This window comes from Malurus melanocephalus, unplaced genomic scaffold (genome assembly GCF_030028575.1).
Source record: "Malurus melanocephalus ecotype Western Australia unplaced genomic scaffold, MMel_1.1 scaffold_36, whole genome shotgun sequence".
NCBI lineage: Eukaryota > Metazoa > Chordata > Aves > Passeriformes > Maluridae > Malurus > Malurus melanocephalus.
The window spans coordinates 944,501-963,204 of NW_026623268.1; the positions used below are offsets into that span (position 1 = coordinate 944,501).

The 18,704-nt window shown below is 40.3% G+C and overlaps 2 protein-coding genes across 2 annotated transcripts; one reads left to right on the forward strand and one right to left on the reverse strand.

The window, feature by feature from the left end:
* Nucleotides 1–913: 913 nt before the first annotated feature.
* Nucleotides 914–13,992, reverse strand: CEP97 (centrosomal protein 97). Its single transcript, XM_057364139.1, has 11 exons — nucleotides 13,767–13,992; nucleotides 11,493–11,635; nucleotides 10,417–10,575; nucleotides 9,877–9,978; nucleotides 9,271–9,384; nucleotides 7,987–8,153; nucleotides 6,932–7,096; nucleotides 5,066–5,199; nucleotides 3,796–4,552; nucleotides 2,726–2,801; nucleotides 914–1,984 (listed from the first exon to the last, which is right to left on the reverse strand). Exons 1-11 carry the CDS (start codon nucleotides 13,837–13,839, stop codon nucleotides 1,268–1,270), a joined length of 2,607 nt encoding a protein of 868 aa, XP_057220122.1. The 5' UTR covers nucleotides 13,840–13,992; the 3' UTR covers nucleotides 914–1,267.
* On the forward strand, nucleotides 13,958–17,891 carry RPL24 (ribosomal protein L24). The gene is made up of 6 exons (XM_057364140.1): nucleotides 13,958–14,178; nucleotides 14,294–14,369; nucleotides 15,433–15,543; nucleotides 16,632–16,768; nucleotides 17,164–17,227; nucleotides 17,766–17,891. The coding sequence occupies exons 1-6, from the start codon at nucleotides 14,174–14,176 to the stop codon at nucleotides 17,844–17,846; spliced, it is 474 nt and encodes a 157-aa protein (XP_057220123.1). The 5' UTR covers nucleotides 13,958–14,173; the 3' UTR covers nucleotides 17,847–17,891.
* Nucleotides 17,892–18,704: the final 813 nt, after the last annotated feature.

Genomic DNA, 18,704 nt, shown 5'->3' on the forward strand with positions numbered 1-18,704 from the left:
ACTACTGTCCATTACAAATCACATAGCAAAACAGATTTCCCTTGTCACTGTTGAAATATACCAAGATACCTGATCCTTTTCCATTAAAAAACAGAGCACAGCAATGGCTGGGCAAGATACAACCCTGTTGCTTTCCCAGTGTTTAAGTGGAAAGCATAGCCTAGGTATCTCAGCACATTTGCTAACAGGGAAGAAATACAACCTTTTATCCACATCTAATTAAAATGTMAWWWAMYKGRMMWWMMRGGGRRAAAAMMAMCMAAAAAAACCCAAGAGAGATATCAGGAAATAGTTTTAAGTCATGGCTTTTTTTAGTATTTATACCTGTAGATAGAAGTAGTTGTGATCCACCAAGTTCACTAATGTCTTGAAAGCCATGCAAATCCAAATCCCACAAGGACATGAGTATCCTTGTAGAGCAAAACACATGCCACCAAGTCTGCTGCTGGAACCCAGCAGTGCAGTCTTGAAAATGATGTTCCCAAATCACATGCCCTTCTGAAACTCTTACTTAGTTCTGGCTGCTACTGGTTCATTTTGAGTCTTACCTGAGAAAGCAGGAAAATTCAACCCCAGGGYGAACAAAGGTCAAGGCTTGTTTAATGCTCCTTGAGGTCTCTTTCCTGTAAGTCCTTGTTTCAGTATGTAAATGACCTAATTCCTTGCCAGAAGCTTCAAGTTATTTACAAAAAAAGTCACTGACTTGGACACTGTTTTTCTGGAATGTATCTTTGATACACTGACCAAGCTACTCTTGTAAGTCAAAACAAATCAGAAAAGCAACTTTCCACCTTTCTCAGCAGGCTGTATCCTGCCTTTGACAGGATACACTGCCTGCATTGACTCAGTTTCTTCCAATATTGTTTGCTTCTCTTTGCAAAATAAGAACTTAATTATTCTTTGTAGGAAAAAAAGCAAACAGTTACTAACACATTCAGCAAAGTGAATTTACAGCAAACATTACCACCACCGCCATCCAYCCCCCCCAATCTTCAGCATTAATTTAATGGAGGCCAATTGTTAGGGTAAGAGTTTTATGTTTGAAAATAAAGTGCATAATGGTTGTCACTGAGAACTTTGCTGATTTCAGGTTAGCATAGTTAGTGTCAATTCTCAGCAACATYAATAAAATACTAATTACAACATAAATTTTTAACATGAGTCAAAATCTGAAACAGCACACATGAAAAATAAGATTGGTATAAATAGGAAAAAGAGAGAAAGGAAAGTAAAATGGAATCCCTAATCCTTTGTGGAACTGAACCTATTATACAGCTACCCCAACATGCCGCATCTGAAATGAAGAATCACAGTCTGTTTGCTTCCCTTCCACCATTCTTGAATTCAATGTGTAGCTTTCTGGTGGTATCTGACAGATTTCACCTCGAACAGGGGAAGATGTATCTTGAGGGAGCTCTACAGAGACAGAGTCAGAAGAAGAATCTTGGCTTTTTGGTGACACAGCGATTTGTAGACAGCTGCCCTCCATTTCCTCATTGCAATCTGTGTCWTCATCAGCCTCYTCCAGCTGCTGAACAGATTTCAAATACTGTTGTATCAGTCCGCTGTCCTGTTCATTACTAGAGCTCTCTTTACTTTGCTCACACTCCCCAGGGCCATCCTCTACATCTGAAGAACAKGCTGAAACACAATTGCCACACTCTTTGATGGTTTCCATTGAAAGGGAGCTCTCTGTTCCTTCAGCTAAACTTTTTTCAGAGTTACACAGGTCATTGGCATGAGTCTGATCAGCTGCAGAAGAATGAAAACCAGAATCTGGGAACTGCAACAAAGACTTTTCCTGAAGATCATCCTCACTAGCTGCAACTAACAAAGCAGAACTARTATCTGGTGGGGTTTCTTGTTCCACTGTGGATGACTGATTAGGTGGTTTGGATGAACAAAAAGCACTGGCTGAAGGGATCATCCCAGCACCACCTAAACTTTGTGTCACTGAAAGCTGCCATTGTTGAAGGGATTTAACCTGTAAAGTATAGAGAAAAATTCATTATGAAATGCAACTAAGAAAGTATTTTGATTTCTAGAGGATCTCTTGCACTCAGCAACCAAGCTCTAGTATGGAACCTAAGACCTAGTAACAAATAAGAGGTTTGCTATATCTTTAGAGAAATTTTATTCTTCCCACTGTGAAATCATGGCTTTTAAACTTCATGCCAAATACTGACAGAACACACAAGCTCCCAATTCAAGTAYCTGAAGAAAAAGAAATCTATTCTTAAAACCAGAAAGGATTCATCCATTTCAAAAAAACAAGCTTATTTTTGGAAGAACARCTTATTAAAAGATGCATTAATACAAGTTTCCTACTTCAAAAACGAGTTGCTCCCAAGCAACACAGCTTGACATAATTTGATTTGCTATGGGCAAATGGCAGTCACATCATTCTTCACACTTCTGTTTATGTTTATTAAGCTTTTCCTGGATTTTGTCCTCCTTCTCACACCAGCCCAAAATTTCGTCTATAGTAATAAAACCAGTGCTCTTGCACCAATGCTTTGAAGGTTATTTTCTCCCACAATACCAGTATAGCAAACAACACAGCAATTGGATTCTATTAAACCACTCAAATCATCATTGGAAAAACTGAACCATATTGAATGTCTCTTCAGGATCTATAGTATGAAATAATGCAAATTTACATATAAGCAGATTCAAATTCAAATTCACACATAAGCAGAATAACAAGAGGACTAAAATTATTTACCTGGTTCCAAAGAAATTTGACAGCTTCCTCCTGTACAAGYCTCTGCATTTTCTCTTCCTCTCTTTCTTTTCTTAGTCTGCAAGAACACGCATCCAACGCAAATTTATGCAGCTTAAATAAGCAACACTTGGGTAACAAGAGCAACAAGAATACATAAAAATGCCTACTTATATAACAGCACTCTTGAAGGACACAACAGAGCCTAACATTAAGAAATTACTGCAGTCTGGCTTGCCATAAATACCCAGCTGCTGACTTCAAGTTTCTCTTTCAGTTACATTTAGATTCTGCATCCTTTTACTGTAGCACATTTGTTRGCTTGCCAATAATGTGTCTTTTTGTAAATGAAACCTAAATTCTTATTTTTTTCCTGCACAACTATCACCCCACCCACACAAAATAGTGCTTCTTCATTTCAAATTATGCTGTCCTCACTGAAACATGGATGGAATATGACGTGTAAGAATTGGGAGTTTATAGAGGTTCACTGAGCACTCAGCTTGATTCACAGAACTTTTGTCACTTGTGACAGTGAAGAAAAAGAGCCTGTCAGCTCCAGGCTGATCCAGAAAGATATTCACTAAATTCAGAATTTTGTCTTACAAATTGAGGAATTTCGATCATGATCTTGTCCAAACATGGATTCACAGGATCAAAAATTAAAACAGAACCCAACACAGAGTCACATTTTAAAAATGTATTATACAAGGTAGAGGACATTCTTTTCACCAGCAAGAAGAAGAACAGCTTTCAGTATGGACACTTGATTTACAGACTCTATAATTGCATGAAGACAAGCAAAATAAATCCCACTCAGCAATTTCTATTTTGAAATATGCAAGTCCTGCTAACAGAGGAATAGAAAAATGTGTTCTAACCCAATCCACTTTGGCACTTTGAGAGTATGAACAGTATTTGAACAGTGCAAAACTGTGCTCACCTTACAGGAAGAGATCCTCTAATGTAATCACAGTTTTATATCAAGGCCCATTTATRTATGTTCTGAAATACTCTGGAACCATGGTTATATCCATACAGACTTGAAAATACACAGCATGACCTCAACTTACTTTTCTATTTCAGCAGTTAAGCAAATGATGTGCTCCTGCATTCTCTTCAATCGAATTTCATTCCGCACTTCCTTGGCTTGAGGATGGTAGTTCCTCGTGTAAAATCCTCTCCAAGAAGCTTGAAGCTTGGTAGCTGCTTCAGTCATCCTTTGCACCACAGCTGCACCTTGATCAGATGGTGCTGCACATTGCACAGCCAATGAACCAGAACTTTCTCCTGTCATCTGGTCAGGACAAAGAGCTTTTACTCCTGATTCAGCACTTAATGAGGCGCTGGAGTGATTGTGCAGAACKTGGCCTTCAGAGGTCCCCAGAGAGCTGCCAGTCTTAGCAGCCAGGCCAGCTGTCACTGATCCCAACTGCGGGATCTCTTTGATATTCTCTTGCGTTTCCACACTTCCTGCTGCACTGTTCAAGTGCTCCCCTGTAMCAGCCAAAGCTTCTTGCTTGTTAGTTTTTTCCCTACTATTAACATCTCTCACACATTCAATCACTTTATCATCATCATCTTCTAAGCCCAAACTGATTCYATGTAGCTTCAGGTCTGAAGCAGGAGACACTGGAGACAATCCTGAAGCAACTGGCATGAAAGTTGACTCTGAGGATAAAAGGCTGCTGTTTAGTTTGTCTTCATCTGTCTGAACATCTTCAAGGTATAGCTCCTTGGGAGAGCTTCTTTGAACAAGACAAGTGTTCTTTACTGCATAGGAATGATCACCATTTTGTCCAACCCAAGAATTCCTCTTGATGACAGGTTCTAGACAGGCAGAAAGCCACATTCTAGTGTTAGAATATTTCAATAATAATAATAAYAGCTTATTTAATCCATACAGATTCCCAATTTGGTTTTGACAGTTAGCACCTGGGTGGGTAAGATGATCTAGCATGCTAGCAACGACGAGCATTATTTCTGTGTCAGGACAACACTTACCACAGTAACATCCAAACTTGGCAAATATTAGGCACAGGAAACAACATGAAATGCACTTCCTCAGACAATAGACTCATATAAAATGGAAAAGTCAAAGTAGTAACTCTTTAGTTTATTGGATTGGGATTTTCACCTAACCAACCTACRCACATTTCAAGACTCAAATAAGCATGGACTGGATTTTTTCAGAAAATAAAGTATGACTTCAGTTKAGAAAACTAAAGAATAGAATAAAAWAATAGGGCCTTGTTCTGAAATTCTCTCCACAAAGTTACCTATGTTCAAAAGAAAAATATTTACTTCCACAGGTTAGATCACAGGTATAGATAATCTACTTACCCTTTTCAAGAACCATCTGTGATGGCTGGGCCAGACCACTGTGTTCATGAGCAACTGGCACTGTTTTACTGGGAGCAGAARGTGTAGGTGGTTCCTCATTTTGGTTTTCATGCATCAACTGCCTCTGATGGAGTCTAAGCACAGAGTGCCAACAACAGATTTTATGTTTCTTTTTAAACTTTCTTTTGTAAAAGAAAACACCTAAAAGAACTATTAACTACTTCTAAGGAAACAAGTGATCAAAACATTCTAAACAGGAGGCTAGTTAGGCAGTTATACAGACTCCTATACTTACAAGACACTAAAACAGGACTACTCACAAAGCAGGGGATTGCAGTCTTTTCCTGCTCCCCTTCCTCCTGCCCCTCTTTCTTCATTACATGTATGAAAAAAAAAGCCCAACATGCAATTCTGACTATAGACTGAAAGCCATGAGGTATTTCTATACACAAGGAAGGCATGCAGATATTTTAATGTCTAATGTGGAATACATTCTGTGTGTAGGTATAGAAGAGTTCAAGGAATGATGGGAGTATCTTTTTCATTTGAAAGTGAATGAATCAAGGACTAAGTGTCCCTGTTACTAAAGGCACAAAATCCTAGTACAAATTAACAAATCTTGCCACGAACAAATTCATCCTTCAAAACCCAGACAACACTGTTGTTTAAGCCCAGCTAAATTAGAAGATCATGGTACAGAGGTCAAACTGTCCTATAAATCATATATACATGTGCATGTATATGGGTGAGGATTTGGGGGATTGCTTTTTCTGGTAAGGTTTTTTTGGCTTGGCTATTGAGAATTTTTTAATTTTTGAAGAGTTATATTTAGCAGACCAATGTCCTGAATTTTGCCCAGAAACATTATGTGAATGCCAGAGCACTTAGTTAGAGATTCCAAGGTCAAGATGCTTTGACTGCACCTTTTCCTCAGAAACAGTTACAACATTTCCATAATTTCCTCCTGGAGACCAATCTACATTGACAAAGTGTGCAGTAATTCCTTCCAGTTGCTCCCAAATTTATGGCCCTTTTGATGGGAGATCCTTSTGCTAACCACAACACTTTTGTTGCTCAACTCTTTAACCACATTATGCCACTTAAGTAGTCTGCTCCTGGGAGCTGAATTTTCTGCTCTTTCTGGAAAAATAAATTTGTCCATAGGTCCTGGGGAATAGAACAACGTGTATTGTTATATTTTCTGGCTTCTACCAAAATTAGTTTGCCTTTACATGGATGAAAAATGCACCATGAAAAATCTACTCATCTACTTGCACAGACCTTAGTAATACAGCTACTGATGGCAGAACCAGCAGGCTCTCYAGAGGCCTCTGCTGACAGACCTCAGATGCCAAATAAAGAGATGGACAAATGCATCACTGGGAACAGTGTCCCTGAAAGGACAACCTTAACTTTCAAACCAAGAAATAACATGCCAGCAATAAAGACAGTGGATAATACACCAGCATACCATAAYAATTGTAACTTGTTTACAATCAGAAGTAAAGTTAAACTAAGCTTCTTTTTGAAGTTTTCATCATTTTTTCTGTGGCAAAAAGAATCCCAGCACATAGTTTGTTAATCATAGTTCTAACACAAATTACCTTCAGTGTCCTACAGAGCACAGATTCAAAAATACAGGAACTTTCTCCTAGATGGCCCAGAAAGCAGGAAAACAGTCCTGCTGCTGCTGCCTTGCCTCCCATTCCYATCTAGGACACATCCCATACCCCATTATGCTTGGCATCTCCAGCCCTCATTGTTGCTTTGAATTACTTACACGGAAATCTTACTAGATCAAACACATAAGATACATAATTATGTTCTCAATTACATTCACTAAGAAAAGAAACAAGAAATTCTCACCTTTGCTTACTTAGTATTTTTTCCAGTTTGGCATCCTCTTCAGTCTGGAGTCCATATGCAGATATGAGAGGACAAACAGTAGCCAAGTACTGAACTAGCTGAACATGCTGCCCAGGTCGATATGATCTTCCTTTCCCTTGACTATAGAGCCATTCTGCTTTCAAACTGTTAGGAAGGGGGAAACGGTCACCTTCAATGAATGGCAYAAAACCAGTAACTACTGTTCTGCTRGTGGGTACCCARGAGCTAACCTATAAACCTAATCAAAACTTAGAACATGTGCAGTGCCCAGAGGAACTGGGAATGTCATTACCAGAACAAAGAATACAGTATTCATTCACTTAAGTATCAATGAAATAAACAAACAAACAAAAAAAMCCCTCTTGTTTAAAACTGGGCAGTCTCTGCTTTGTGTGCAGTCTCTGCTTTTGTGGACTCTTTGAGCACTGAAAACACACTTGTGTCAATGAACTTCTCAGCAAAGCTTTCACAGAAACAGAGAAGTTCACACAAACATGCAAAAAGACACAAAGAACAAATCTTGCCAAAAGTATTCAACACCAGAAATCTGTTTTTGAACTAAATGCACTTCAGTCTGAGAATATTTAATATGATACATCTACGTGTACAGTATTAACAATACGGCTAATACAGAAAATCCCATTAGTCAGGAAAAAAGTCTAGAATTCTAACAGGCAACTTTTCAGGGAAGTCATGTTATGGTGAAACAAAAATAAAATTGGCTTACCTTTAACCAAAAAAAGGGGTACCTTTTTATTTTAGCAACAGGGAAAAAAAACTAAATAAACGTCCGAGAATATGTTCACGTCCTGGACTAAAATGTGCTTATACTGCATAATATTAATGCTTGGACTGTTCTGATGTCAAGAACTTTATCATGAAGATATCATAGTGATATAATGACCACAATGATACAGTAACAAGTGATTTGAGCAAAATAATATTTAACTAATAGATAACAAAAAATTTAGCTACAGCAATTTTAGCTTAACCAAACTTCATTTAATAGACATTTAATAATACTATTATGTCACCTTTCCTTCTGAGAAATTAAATATCCATCGAGAACTTTAAGGTTCAGACACCAGCTGACAACATAAGGCCTGTAGTCAAAGCCAGGGACAGAGGGTGTGGCCATCACACAAGGATTGTTCATAATGGACAGCTGCTCCAATTGGCGAAGAGAGGCCAGGAAAGAAACCTTGAGAGAACAAGGTACATTTGTTAACTGAACAGAACATACAACATTTCTGCTAGATACAGCTGGAAATCTCATGCAAAAAAACAGAATGACAAATACATCAAAAATTACATTTGATTTTTGAACATAAGGGACTACAAAGGACTTTCTGTCAACTACTGCGATTCGCCATTAATTCTTCTCTAAGTGCTATTAGTCCTTGGAAAGTATTAGCTTTTCTCAAAATTTGGGAGTGGTGCTTTATGTATAGAGAGGTATAGTACTACTATGATTCCAGTTTACTACAACAACTGTTGGATTTTGAAAAAAAAAAAAAAAAAAAAAAGCAAGCAAGCCAAAAAGCTGGAGAAACACAGTCCTGTTTTGAAGAGAAATTATTACCAAAATAATTTCCTCTGACATGAAATCCCAACCAAGAGTTTTGGCTGCTACTTATAATAAATCAAACAAAGACGAAAGTCACAGGCAGATTATTTGTTTCTCTTACACAGTATTTGANAAAAACTGTTGGATTTTGAAAACCAATTGAAAAAAAAAGAATAAAGCAAGCCAAAAAACTGGAGAAACGCAGTCCTGTTTTGAAGAGAAATTACCAAAATAATTTCTTCTGACATGAAATCCCAACCAAGAGTTTTGGCTGCTACTTATAATAAATMAAACAAAGACGAAAGTCACAGGCAGATTATTTGTTTCTCTTACACAGTATTTGAMAAATAGGTCAGTGGCAACAAGTGCAATTCAAACCTCTGTTCTAAACACAGCAGCTGCAGAAGCTCTCTGCAGCAGTTAATCAGCTCAGCTTTCAACTTTCAGACAACCACAAAAGGTATGAATTTAGGCCTAAAAGTAACATCCTTGAATAGTATAAAAAACATAACAGAAAAAAGGCAAAGTTTCTTTCCAGACTAAATTTTAAAATATATCATCTAGCTTGTGCAGCTAATGCAAACATGGTTATTACATATAAACAATTAACTTATTAGAAGTTGGGTTGTTTCAAAGAAGAGAGCCTATTTTCAGTTACAACCTCAAAAAATTTCTTCAACTTCCTTCTTTCAGTCTACTAAAAACTACCTAAGGTGTTCYACCTAAAGGTGATCTATGTTCTATATCTTACCTCATTTAAGTCTCTGATTTCATTTTCTGACAAAGAAAAAATAGTCAAACTCTGAGGTAGGCAAACAGGAGCAGTGCGAAGTGAAGTTATAATATTTCCATGTAGCAACAGAGTCTACAAAATAAAAACACGGTGATGAAATGAATGCTTGATCAAAACCCCAGMTTTCTTTTTCAGACAACACCTGAGAAAAATAAATGCAAAAGAACTATAATTAAGGCGTTCTGGTCACAGTTACCAAAAAAGGCATTTGGAAATATTTTTTGCTACCTTACACATGGCAGAAGAATTAATGGTAAGTTTTATCTTGATTCATGATAGGAAAGACGAGAACAAAGAGCTACGAAGAACATATCACCAGCATATCTTTATCAAAATCATTAGAGTGATTATAGAAAAGTCACTGACTCRGTTCTGCAACTTGAAAACAAGGAAGAGAGTTGATGCTTCCCTCTGGAAATTACAATTAATTAATTAAAATGTTCTAAGAGCTAGTGTTCAAATAGTGAATTTCTAAAGGCAGCAATTTKCAAAGCAAATTTCTTTGTTTCCTCAAGGTTTCTTTGTGTGAARAATGCAATAAAAACAGAGAGAGATAACACCTACCTTCAGCGAGGTAAGCTTGGAGAGATCGCCTAACTGAGCTATGTTATTGTCTGACAAATCAAGGTGCTGAAGAGACAGACAGGAATTGATTTGTTCAATGACCTACAAAAATAAAGAAGCCAATTACAGTAACTCTTTTTTAGCCACTACATAAAACCAGATATCAATAATTGTATATTATTTTGAAAGCTAAAAAAAAAAAAAAAAAAAAAATAAAATAAAAAAAAAAAAAAAAAAAAAAAAAAAAAAGCTAAGTAAACAAAAGTAAAAAACATGTTTTAATACAGTTTTATTTTAAAGATAATTCATTTTCCTATTTTGGAGAGTATTTCCTTATTTTCATTTCATTTTGAAACCAAACCTTTCACTTTTTTCCTAGAMAACTGTGCTCCAATAGCTGCATTCTTTTATTTCAAAAGCCAGTAGACATAAAACATTAAAACTGTTGTTCCAATCACAACATACTGAGATTTCTTTGCAGCATTTTCCAAATTTCTGTTACACAAGATTCTGGCAAATGCAACAGACTAAATAYTTTACCTTAAGGTTATTTCCTGCTAAATTCAGCCATTCCAGGTGTACCAAATCCTTCAGCCCTTCCACATACCCAATACTATTATGAGGCAAGTTGAGCACTCGAAGCTGGGTCAGTTTTGCTACACCCATCATTCGCACCAAACGATTGTTGGCTACAGAGAGCTGCAGATGGACACACAAAAGAAACAGTTTTAACTACACATAGAATAAGCTTTTACTTTTAGTAGTTAAAAATCTACCACCAGATACTTATTCAATCTATGTATTTACTTTTTGAGTAAATACCACAAACAAAAAATCTGAAAGAGACAGGAAATAAATTGCTGATCAAATAATATAAGTCTTCACAACTCACTCCACAAAACTAGGAGGAAATTATCCTAGCAATAGCTAAATAAAGGAAAAAGAATAAGAAATTGTGTCATATGAAAATAAGGTTTTAATATAAGAATTGCCAATTCATTTTGCAATTTGTTGCCCTGTCCCTGGTGTAAAATCGCACTTATGTCAATATGGTAAAGGACAAAATACATTTCACACAATTCTCAAACAGGTTCTGTGCTAACAGGACCAGAAATCACAAACTTTTTAAAGGGTAAATCCTTTARAAAGGATTAGACATACACTTCAGTAACAGGATCACCAAGCTGGCAGTTGGTGAAGGTTTGTTGTAGCAACAAACCCCACCTCTGCCAACTCAGTGTAGCTTGACTGTAGAAGTTATCAGGCAGAGTCTGTGGGATAATACAAAGTTATTTTGAAGGTCACAAAGCTCAAGCACTCAAAAGCTAATCAAAATTTGAACTATCACTGACTTTTCTAAGTATTCTGATGATGCTCCTCCTCCATTAGGATTTATTTAGTTTGTTTTTAGTTACCCGGGTAATTCTCAAAACAGCCTMCTCCACTTTCAGTTGTAGACCTCGACTGAAAACAAACTTTTCTRTTTCAGTTAGCCATCTTTTATTTTCCTCTGAAGAAAGGAACTTACTTCAATTACCTAATACAGCACTATGGCAGAAAATGCTAACATCATAGCACCATCATTTGATAGCAATTTCAAATCAAGTAACACTGACCTGCATGAGATTCTTGCATTTCTCCAAGTGTTCCAACTTAATTATCTGGTTTTTGTCCAGAATCAGAGTCTGAGTTTCAGCATCAAAGGGCAAGGTTGGAGTCAGTTTTTGCAATCCTTGACCTGAGCAGTTGACTACCAGGCCTTAGAATGAAAAGAAGAGAAAACAAAACAAAACAAAAAAAANAAAAAAAAAAAAAGCATCACAAGGCTTATATATGAAAACATGTACTCAAAAAGCAATGCAACGTAAACAGATTTGTTTTACAACACATGCAGATAATTTGGAAATACAAATTAACTTTCTTTTCCATGTAAAACTGAAGCAAATTACTTCAGCTTGAACACSTTAAGAGTAACTGATCCAGTTACTGGAAGATAGACATACCAGACCCTGTCCCAGTTAAGAACTCTGGCAGGATTCTGGAAAAGTCACAACATATCCTCTGAAGTGAGATGCAGAGCAAAATTCTGGTAACTAAATTTAAACGTGTGATCCTCAAAACCTCAAACGAGCCTAAATTTTRAAGTTCTTCAGAGATTTTGAGTTTTGAGCAGTTTGACAACTAATTACGTGTAAGTATTCTATCTAAACTAAGAAGCCATTCATGCAGCCATACTCCAGTACTGGGGTCATTGGAGGGAACAAACTGTAAATAGGCTAGCATACCATTTACCTAATGCAGCATACAAATTAAAATGCAAAATGGTTACTATATAAGGTTAAAAGGCAAACATTTGCCATCTTCAGGGAGCTTGAATCACTGGGTACCCATAGTGACACCTGATAATAATAATTTTCATACATGAAACCTCTGCTGCATATTTAATGTACAAACATCATTGTACTGCTTGTTCTTCTCTATGAGTTCAGTAAATAATGCTGCCTTTTTTAGCAGCATATAGCAAATAGTGCTCTCACCCTAACATGCTGTACATATTAATATTCTTACAGTTGACAGGTTTTTAGAGTTTAGTTACGCTATGGATGGAGACAAACATTTTTAATGCACCATTTTGTCAACTAGAGAACATGCATTTCTAAGAAAAATGTTGATGACATTTATTGTATTTCCATTGTTTTTTCAAATCCATGGCCACCCCAAGAGCTTTGGAAAGCACCAAGGCAGAGCCAGCAACAGTCACACTCCTGTCTTTGCACATTCAGGGACAAAGTACTGTTTGTTTCTCATTCAAGTAGTCACTTCTATAACCACTTGGTCACTTGAACTGAACAGAGAAACTTTGCATCTTTTGCCCATTTATCCAAGGGTTTGTTACAAAAGTTCACAACTGACCTAGGAGAGAGGCAAGGACCCACAGAACTGAATTGCAAGAGTAATCCTTCACTTCATGCACAAGGCATCCCATTCAAACTGAGGCACTCGGAATGTGGCTTTACACATGGCTCTCATAGCTTTCCAGCATTCAAGTATAACCTGATCCAATACACACAACCATTTGCAAAGAACCTCTATTCCTATGGCGACATCATCCTGCTTCTCTATTGATCTAGACATCTCTGCAGTCAGACTTGCTATAATCACTTCTCCATGAAGCCAGACAAAGGGAGGTTTTTTTCAGAGGTGTTAAAAGAGCAAGGACGCTGGCATTATCTCCCTTGTCTGGGGCTACCCTTTATGAGCACCTTCAAGATTTAGAGAAGCATAGGACCCTGTTTCAAAATGGTCTGTCCCTCTCCTCCTTGCAACAAGCTGGCGTCCTTTAGTTTGCTTCCTTAAGAAATTCCGTGCTATAAAAACTCATYGACATAACACCTAGAGAACGAGATCTTCCTAATAGTCTTTCAGGACCCAGGATAACATTTCAGAATTGCTTATTTCTCGTTTGGCAGGAAGCAAGGGACTGCATCCTCAGAAGTGACGCTGTCTCCAAGACATGTCAGCCCTYCCCTCTAGACAAAAACGGGCCCTATTTCGTTCAAACCCTGGCCTACAAAGGTTCTACAATTCGGCAGGATCCTCCAGCACGACGGACAGCCGCCCCGTCCTGCCCCGAGCCTGACGCGCTCCTCAGGGCGGGAAGCGGTGCCCKCGCCCCGGCCCGTCCCGTCCCGGCCGCTTCCAGGCCCCGCGGGGCCCTCAGGTGAGGGCTGGGGCAGCGGAGGGGCCGAGCCGGGAGAGGAGGGGACGCCGCCRCCCCCACAGCGCCGAGCCCCCCGCGCCCCTCCGAGCGCCACAGCGCCTTTCGGGACTCGCAGCCCTCAACAACACGGCCCCGCCGGCCCCCGGCACCTGCCCGGGGCTGCCCTTACCCGCTCCGGACACCTCATCCCCCGCCCCGATCGCAGCATCCCCCGCCCTGGCCGCAACGCCGGTGGCCGCCATGCCCGGCGCTTGACAACAGCGCCAGGCAACSGAGCGCCAGGCGCCGACGGGCCGGACCGCCCCGCCGCGGGGGCACCGCGCCTTTTATCCTGGGTAGAGCGGCCGGTCCCCTGTCCGGAGCTGTGCCGAGGGAGCCGTGCCGGGTGAGCGCTCGGCGAACCCCCGCGGTACAGCCGGGGCTGGGCGGTGCTGCCGGGCCCGGCCCTGCCCTGCCCTGCCCTGCCCTGCCCGCCCCTTCCCGCTCCGCTCCGCTCCCGTCGGGCCCCGCGCGCCGCTCCCAACCCCGCCTCCCGGCGTCCTCTCCGCCTCTCCGGCCCTCGGAGCCGCCGCCATCATGAAGTGAGTGCCCCGTCCGCCGCTATCCGGGCCCATCCGCCGCGGGGAGGCCGCTGCGGGGCCCCGGCTGCCTCCCCCGGCCACCCTCGCCCTCCCCTAACTCTTCTCTCCCGCGCAGGGTCGAGCTGTGCAGCTTCAGCGGGTACAAGATCTACCCGGGCCATGGCCGCCGCTACGCCCGCACTGACGGGAAGGTGAGGCGGGAGCGGGCCCTGCGCTGTGCCCGGGAGAGGGACCGGGCCGGGCCGGGTGGGAGTGCAGGCCTCGCGTTTGGGCTTGGCCGGAGACTCCGGTAGCATTGATGTGGCGTGTGCCCGAGTCACTCGTATTGAGCCGTGTGACAACAGCATCGGTGTCCAGGTGCCGTCAGAGCTGCTCCGCAGGAGATCCATGCCGTGCTGTAACTTGGGGCTGGGTTTTTGGATGCGGTTTGCACAGGGTGTTTTAGAGCAGCTGGTGTAAAGTACCAAAGTTGTGTAGAAAATGTTGCTAAGACATCCTGCATCTAATGCTGAGATTCGCTGGAGGCAACAGCTGGTCTTCCAAATGAATTGAGTAGAAACCTTTGCGGTAAAATAGGGTGGAGAAGCCTTTCAAGCTATCATGTCATAYGCAGACAGGAGTGTCTACCTGCCAAACGAGTGCTTGGCTTTTGAGTATCCCAGTACAGCTGTCTTGTTCTSTGGAATCTCATGCAAAATGACCAGGACATAGACTGGTTGAATCCTTGTGAGTGCTCCTGGGAATTAGGTTGTACTTCAAATTGAATTATATAGCTAATAACAAACCAGCCTGCTCATTCTGCCTGTTGTTTTATTGAAGTAGGATAACGTCATTAGGCAAGAAGGAATCGGGTGGAGCACTGGTCTCCCTGTGTTCCCTAAGCCAAGTTTTGAGTCACTCCCACATACAGGAAGTACATTGTTGCTTGAGGACAGACACTTGGAAAGTAGGATGCTGGACACAGCTGGTTATGCTGTGCCTGAAATACACAGCAGCATTGAATTCAAGTTTGAACTTTTTTCARGAAAATTAAGCTGCTTCAGAATGCCTTGCAAGATTATCAGTTTGACCAATGTAACAAAATTCAAAACTTTAAACTTCTTAAATTATCTTCTAAAACTTGTAATAATCAGAGCTGTGTTAAAGTAGTACAGAAGYATCACTGTTGGAAAACACTGACTCAGAGAATACTTAATGCAAACTGTCATGTCTTTAATAGAGACAAAGCTTACACAAAACRTTTTGCTTTCCCAGGTTTTCCAGTTCTTGAATGCAAAATGTGAGTCTGCATTCCTTTCCAAGAGAAACCCCCGTCAGATCAACTGGACAGTTCTGTACAGGCGTAAGCACAAGAAGGGACAGTCAGTAAGTACCTGCCAGCTAATGGCACTGTAAGTTGGTGACCAAAATATGCATTCACTGGTCTGTTAGAGGACACTTGAGCATGGCAGCATTCAGCAGAAGCATGACCCAGGTCATCGGGATGAAGGCTGGTCAGTAATGGTGAAAATGTGAGTGCGGTTACATAAGTTCATACAGCTCTTCAACAAAAGCATTGTATTGTAGCACTTCTTTGAGGGACTGCTCAGAGCCACATTAGGTTTAGTAAATTTTAATAATTACAGGAATTGCATATGTTTTTAAGAGTCAGTTTTAGAGAAGGTGGGTAATGCCGTTTAATGCGCAGACTTCCTAAAAGTTTGGTCTTACGAAGTTCCTGAATGGTGACAGCATAGGGAGCTGATTTAGGGGTTAGTGGGGCGGAAATGACACTCTCAATATACTCTTGTTGGAAACTTTGGGCTGTAGCTTAGCAGGCTTTTCTTGTATAGCTGTCATTTCATGAAAAGGATAAACTGCAAAGGCACAATGCTCTTGTTTAAACTTGCACAGCAGAAGAGCTTTGAGAAAGGGTTACATCAGTGCAATAAGTCAGTTTTCTTGCCAGTTTGGTTGAAGAAAGTTGATGCATAATGGCTTACATTGCTCCCCAGCACCTGATCCCACTTTAATAGGTGTGGAGTGTCTTCCTTTCAGAAGATACCATCAAAGCTGTATCCTTCCCCCTGTTTTCTTCTGGGAGTTACAGATGGCTGAAATTCTGACATTCGTTCAAAGTAATTTTTTTCATACTTTGCTGTAGAGGCCTAGAACATACCAGGGYTAATGTGTGGGTCTCCAACAGTGATAGCTGTGGAGACAACCAAGGATTGTTGGTAATAATGCAGTATGAAAAGTACAGGATGTGGCTGGAGAAGGGTCCATAGGGAGGTAGAGCAGCACTTCTCTATACCCAACAGAAGGAGTCTTTCAAGAGAGGAGTAGAATTCTACTTCGGTGTAAAATTTTAAATAGCTTCAATCTCAATAGCAGCTTGTTTCTGTGGTTGTCTTTAGCTTTTTATTTAATGTCTGGTGATGCTGATTGTATGTGTTTGTCTCCTACCCTTTTAGGAAGAGGTCCAAAAGAAGCGCACACGCCGTGCTGTGAAGTTYCAGAGAGCCATCACTGGTGCATCTCTAGCTGAGATTATGGCCAAACGAAACCAGAAGCCCGAAGTACGAAAGGCGCAGAGGGAACAAGCTATTAGGTGAGAAGTCAGACATAAGTKGAGCTATCCCAAGCTTTTTTGAACGATTACAGTACTTTTCATACAAAAGCTTAAACTCTAGGTGGGCTCCTTTTTTTTTGTGGGTTTTTTTGTTTGCTTTCAATCTGTATATTTTAATGTAATACTGAGTAATCTTGATAAGAGAAAGTAGCAGCACAGAAGGGTCTCTTCTTGCCCTCTCCCTTTGTGCTTTTGTCACACATAGTTCTGTCTCTGTATAAATCTCCTCCGGGGATAGTGAATRCAGAGGAARAATCTGCAGTAATGCATTCCATTCCAGATCTTCGGGAGCTCTTACAGTGCTGAGACAAGGAAACAGTGAAWGACAGATAACTATGAATAACACAGATAACTTTCTTTCTGTGAATTAACAGGGCTGCAAAGGAAGCCAAGAAGGCTAAGCAGGCAACCAAGAAAACAGCTGTTTCTGCTGCAAAGGTGAGATGCAACAGGCAAATAGAAATTATGAAATTGAATACACCATGKTGTAACACAACACAGAATATTCTGCTGTAGCCCTTCATTAGAAATTCCCATTTCTTTTTTGAGGAAGTATTTACGCATATTTTTTAATGTGAAAGCTCCTTGACTAGACTTTAGCGCTGAAGTTAAGCATACTCAAACAGCTGCACAGAWTGAATMTTTTTTATASAATAAGTAAATGTTACAGTAAAACRATTTCCTGACCTAATGTCAGAGATAATTAATACATARAAACTTGTCTGAATGTGACATACTCGTTATSTAGGAACTTGATAACAATATATTGATGAATGTGTTTCATTATAACTAATGAATTAATACCATGTGTTGGCTTAGTGTTCTGTATATAAACATCTGTTAGCATGACCTTAATATTAGAGATTGCAATTCTAGTCTGATCTGATCTGATTTTTGTCAAGAGTGTATACAGGGACACTTTTAGGACTGCAGATAAATAGTTTCTTTTTGCTCATACTTCATTATTTCTCTACAGGCTCCTACAAAGGCAGCACCAAAGCAGAAGATTGTGAAACCAGTCAAGGTTTCTGCTCCCCGTGTTGGTGGAAAGCGCTAACTTCCCAAACTCGCTCATGCTGAATAAACATCTGATGGAATTCCATTACTTGTGGTCTGCTTAGCTTTGTGAAATTACTGAAGGGAATGAATCTGTCAAATAACTGTGTCTGGTTTTTGCAGGCTGAAAAGCATCTTCCTGCCATAAAATACTTGGTTTCTCAATCTGTTGTATTAGCACACATTTCCCCAGTGCTTGCTGAGTGGCTCAGGTGGCAGGGAAGATAGAGTTGATGTCTGAGGAGTGTTCTTGTTCTTCTGTCCCTGCCTGAGGGACAGAACAGCACCTAAGATTATTCTGCATCTGACTGGTGACGTGAAAAGGAGGTTTCTGAGCTCAGACATTCAAGCTAAAGGGGGTGTGAAGCAGTGTTTCTGTAAGTCACTGACAAAGGGATTGGATGGTTTCACAGACTGCATGGCTCTTACACACAGAGGTTCAGATGCAACTCGTGGGGCAGGGAGTTAAAAAATGATTGCTGGAAGCTGTTGTCAGGAAAAGGATGCCTGTAAAGACTGAATCGGTTTCAAATGCAGTTGATGGTATACAGTTAAAGCTCACTTAGGTTCATATTTAACTTGCTGAATGCTAATTTCTAGATTACTAAATTCCCATAGTAACTCCCTCCCACCACTAGAGGGATGGGAGTTCCTCTGCCTAAGCAACTGTCCTGTAGGGACAGCATGCCCAAACTTTGCCATAGTTTTGCTGAACAGCAATAGCCTTTGCAAAGTAATGTCCTGACTTACAAAAACCATAACAAAAACCAAACTGTTACTATTTTCTGGTCTGTTGATTCCACATCTCGATGCCTGTTAGCATTGAGGGATTGTTTTTTTTTGTTTTAGCACAGCAGTC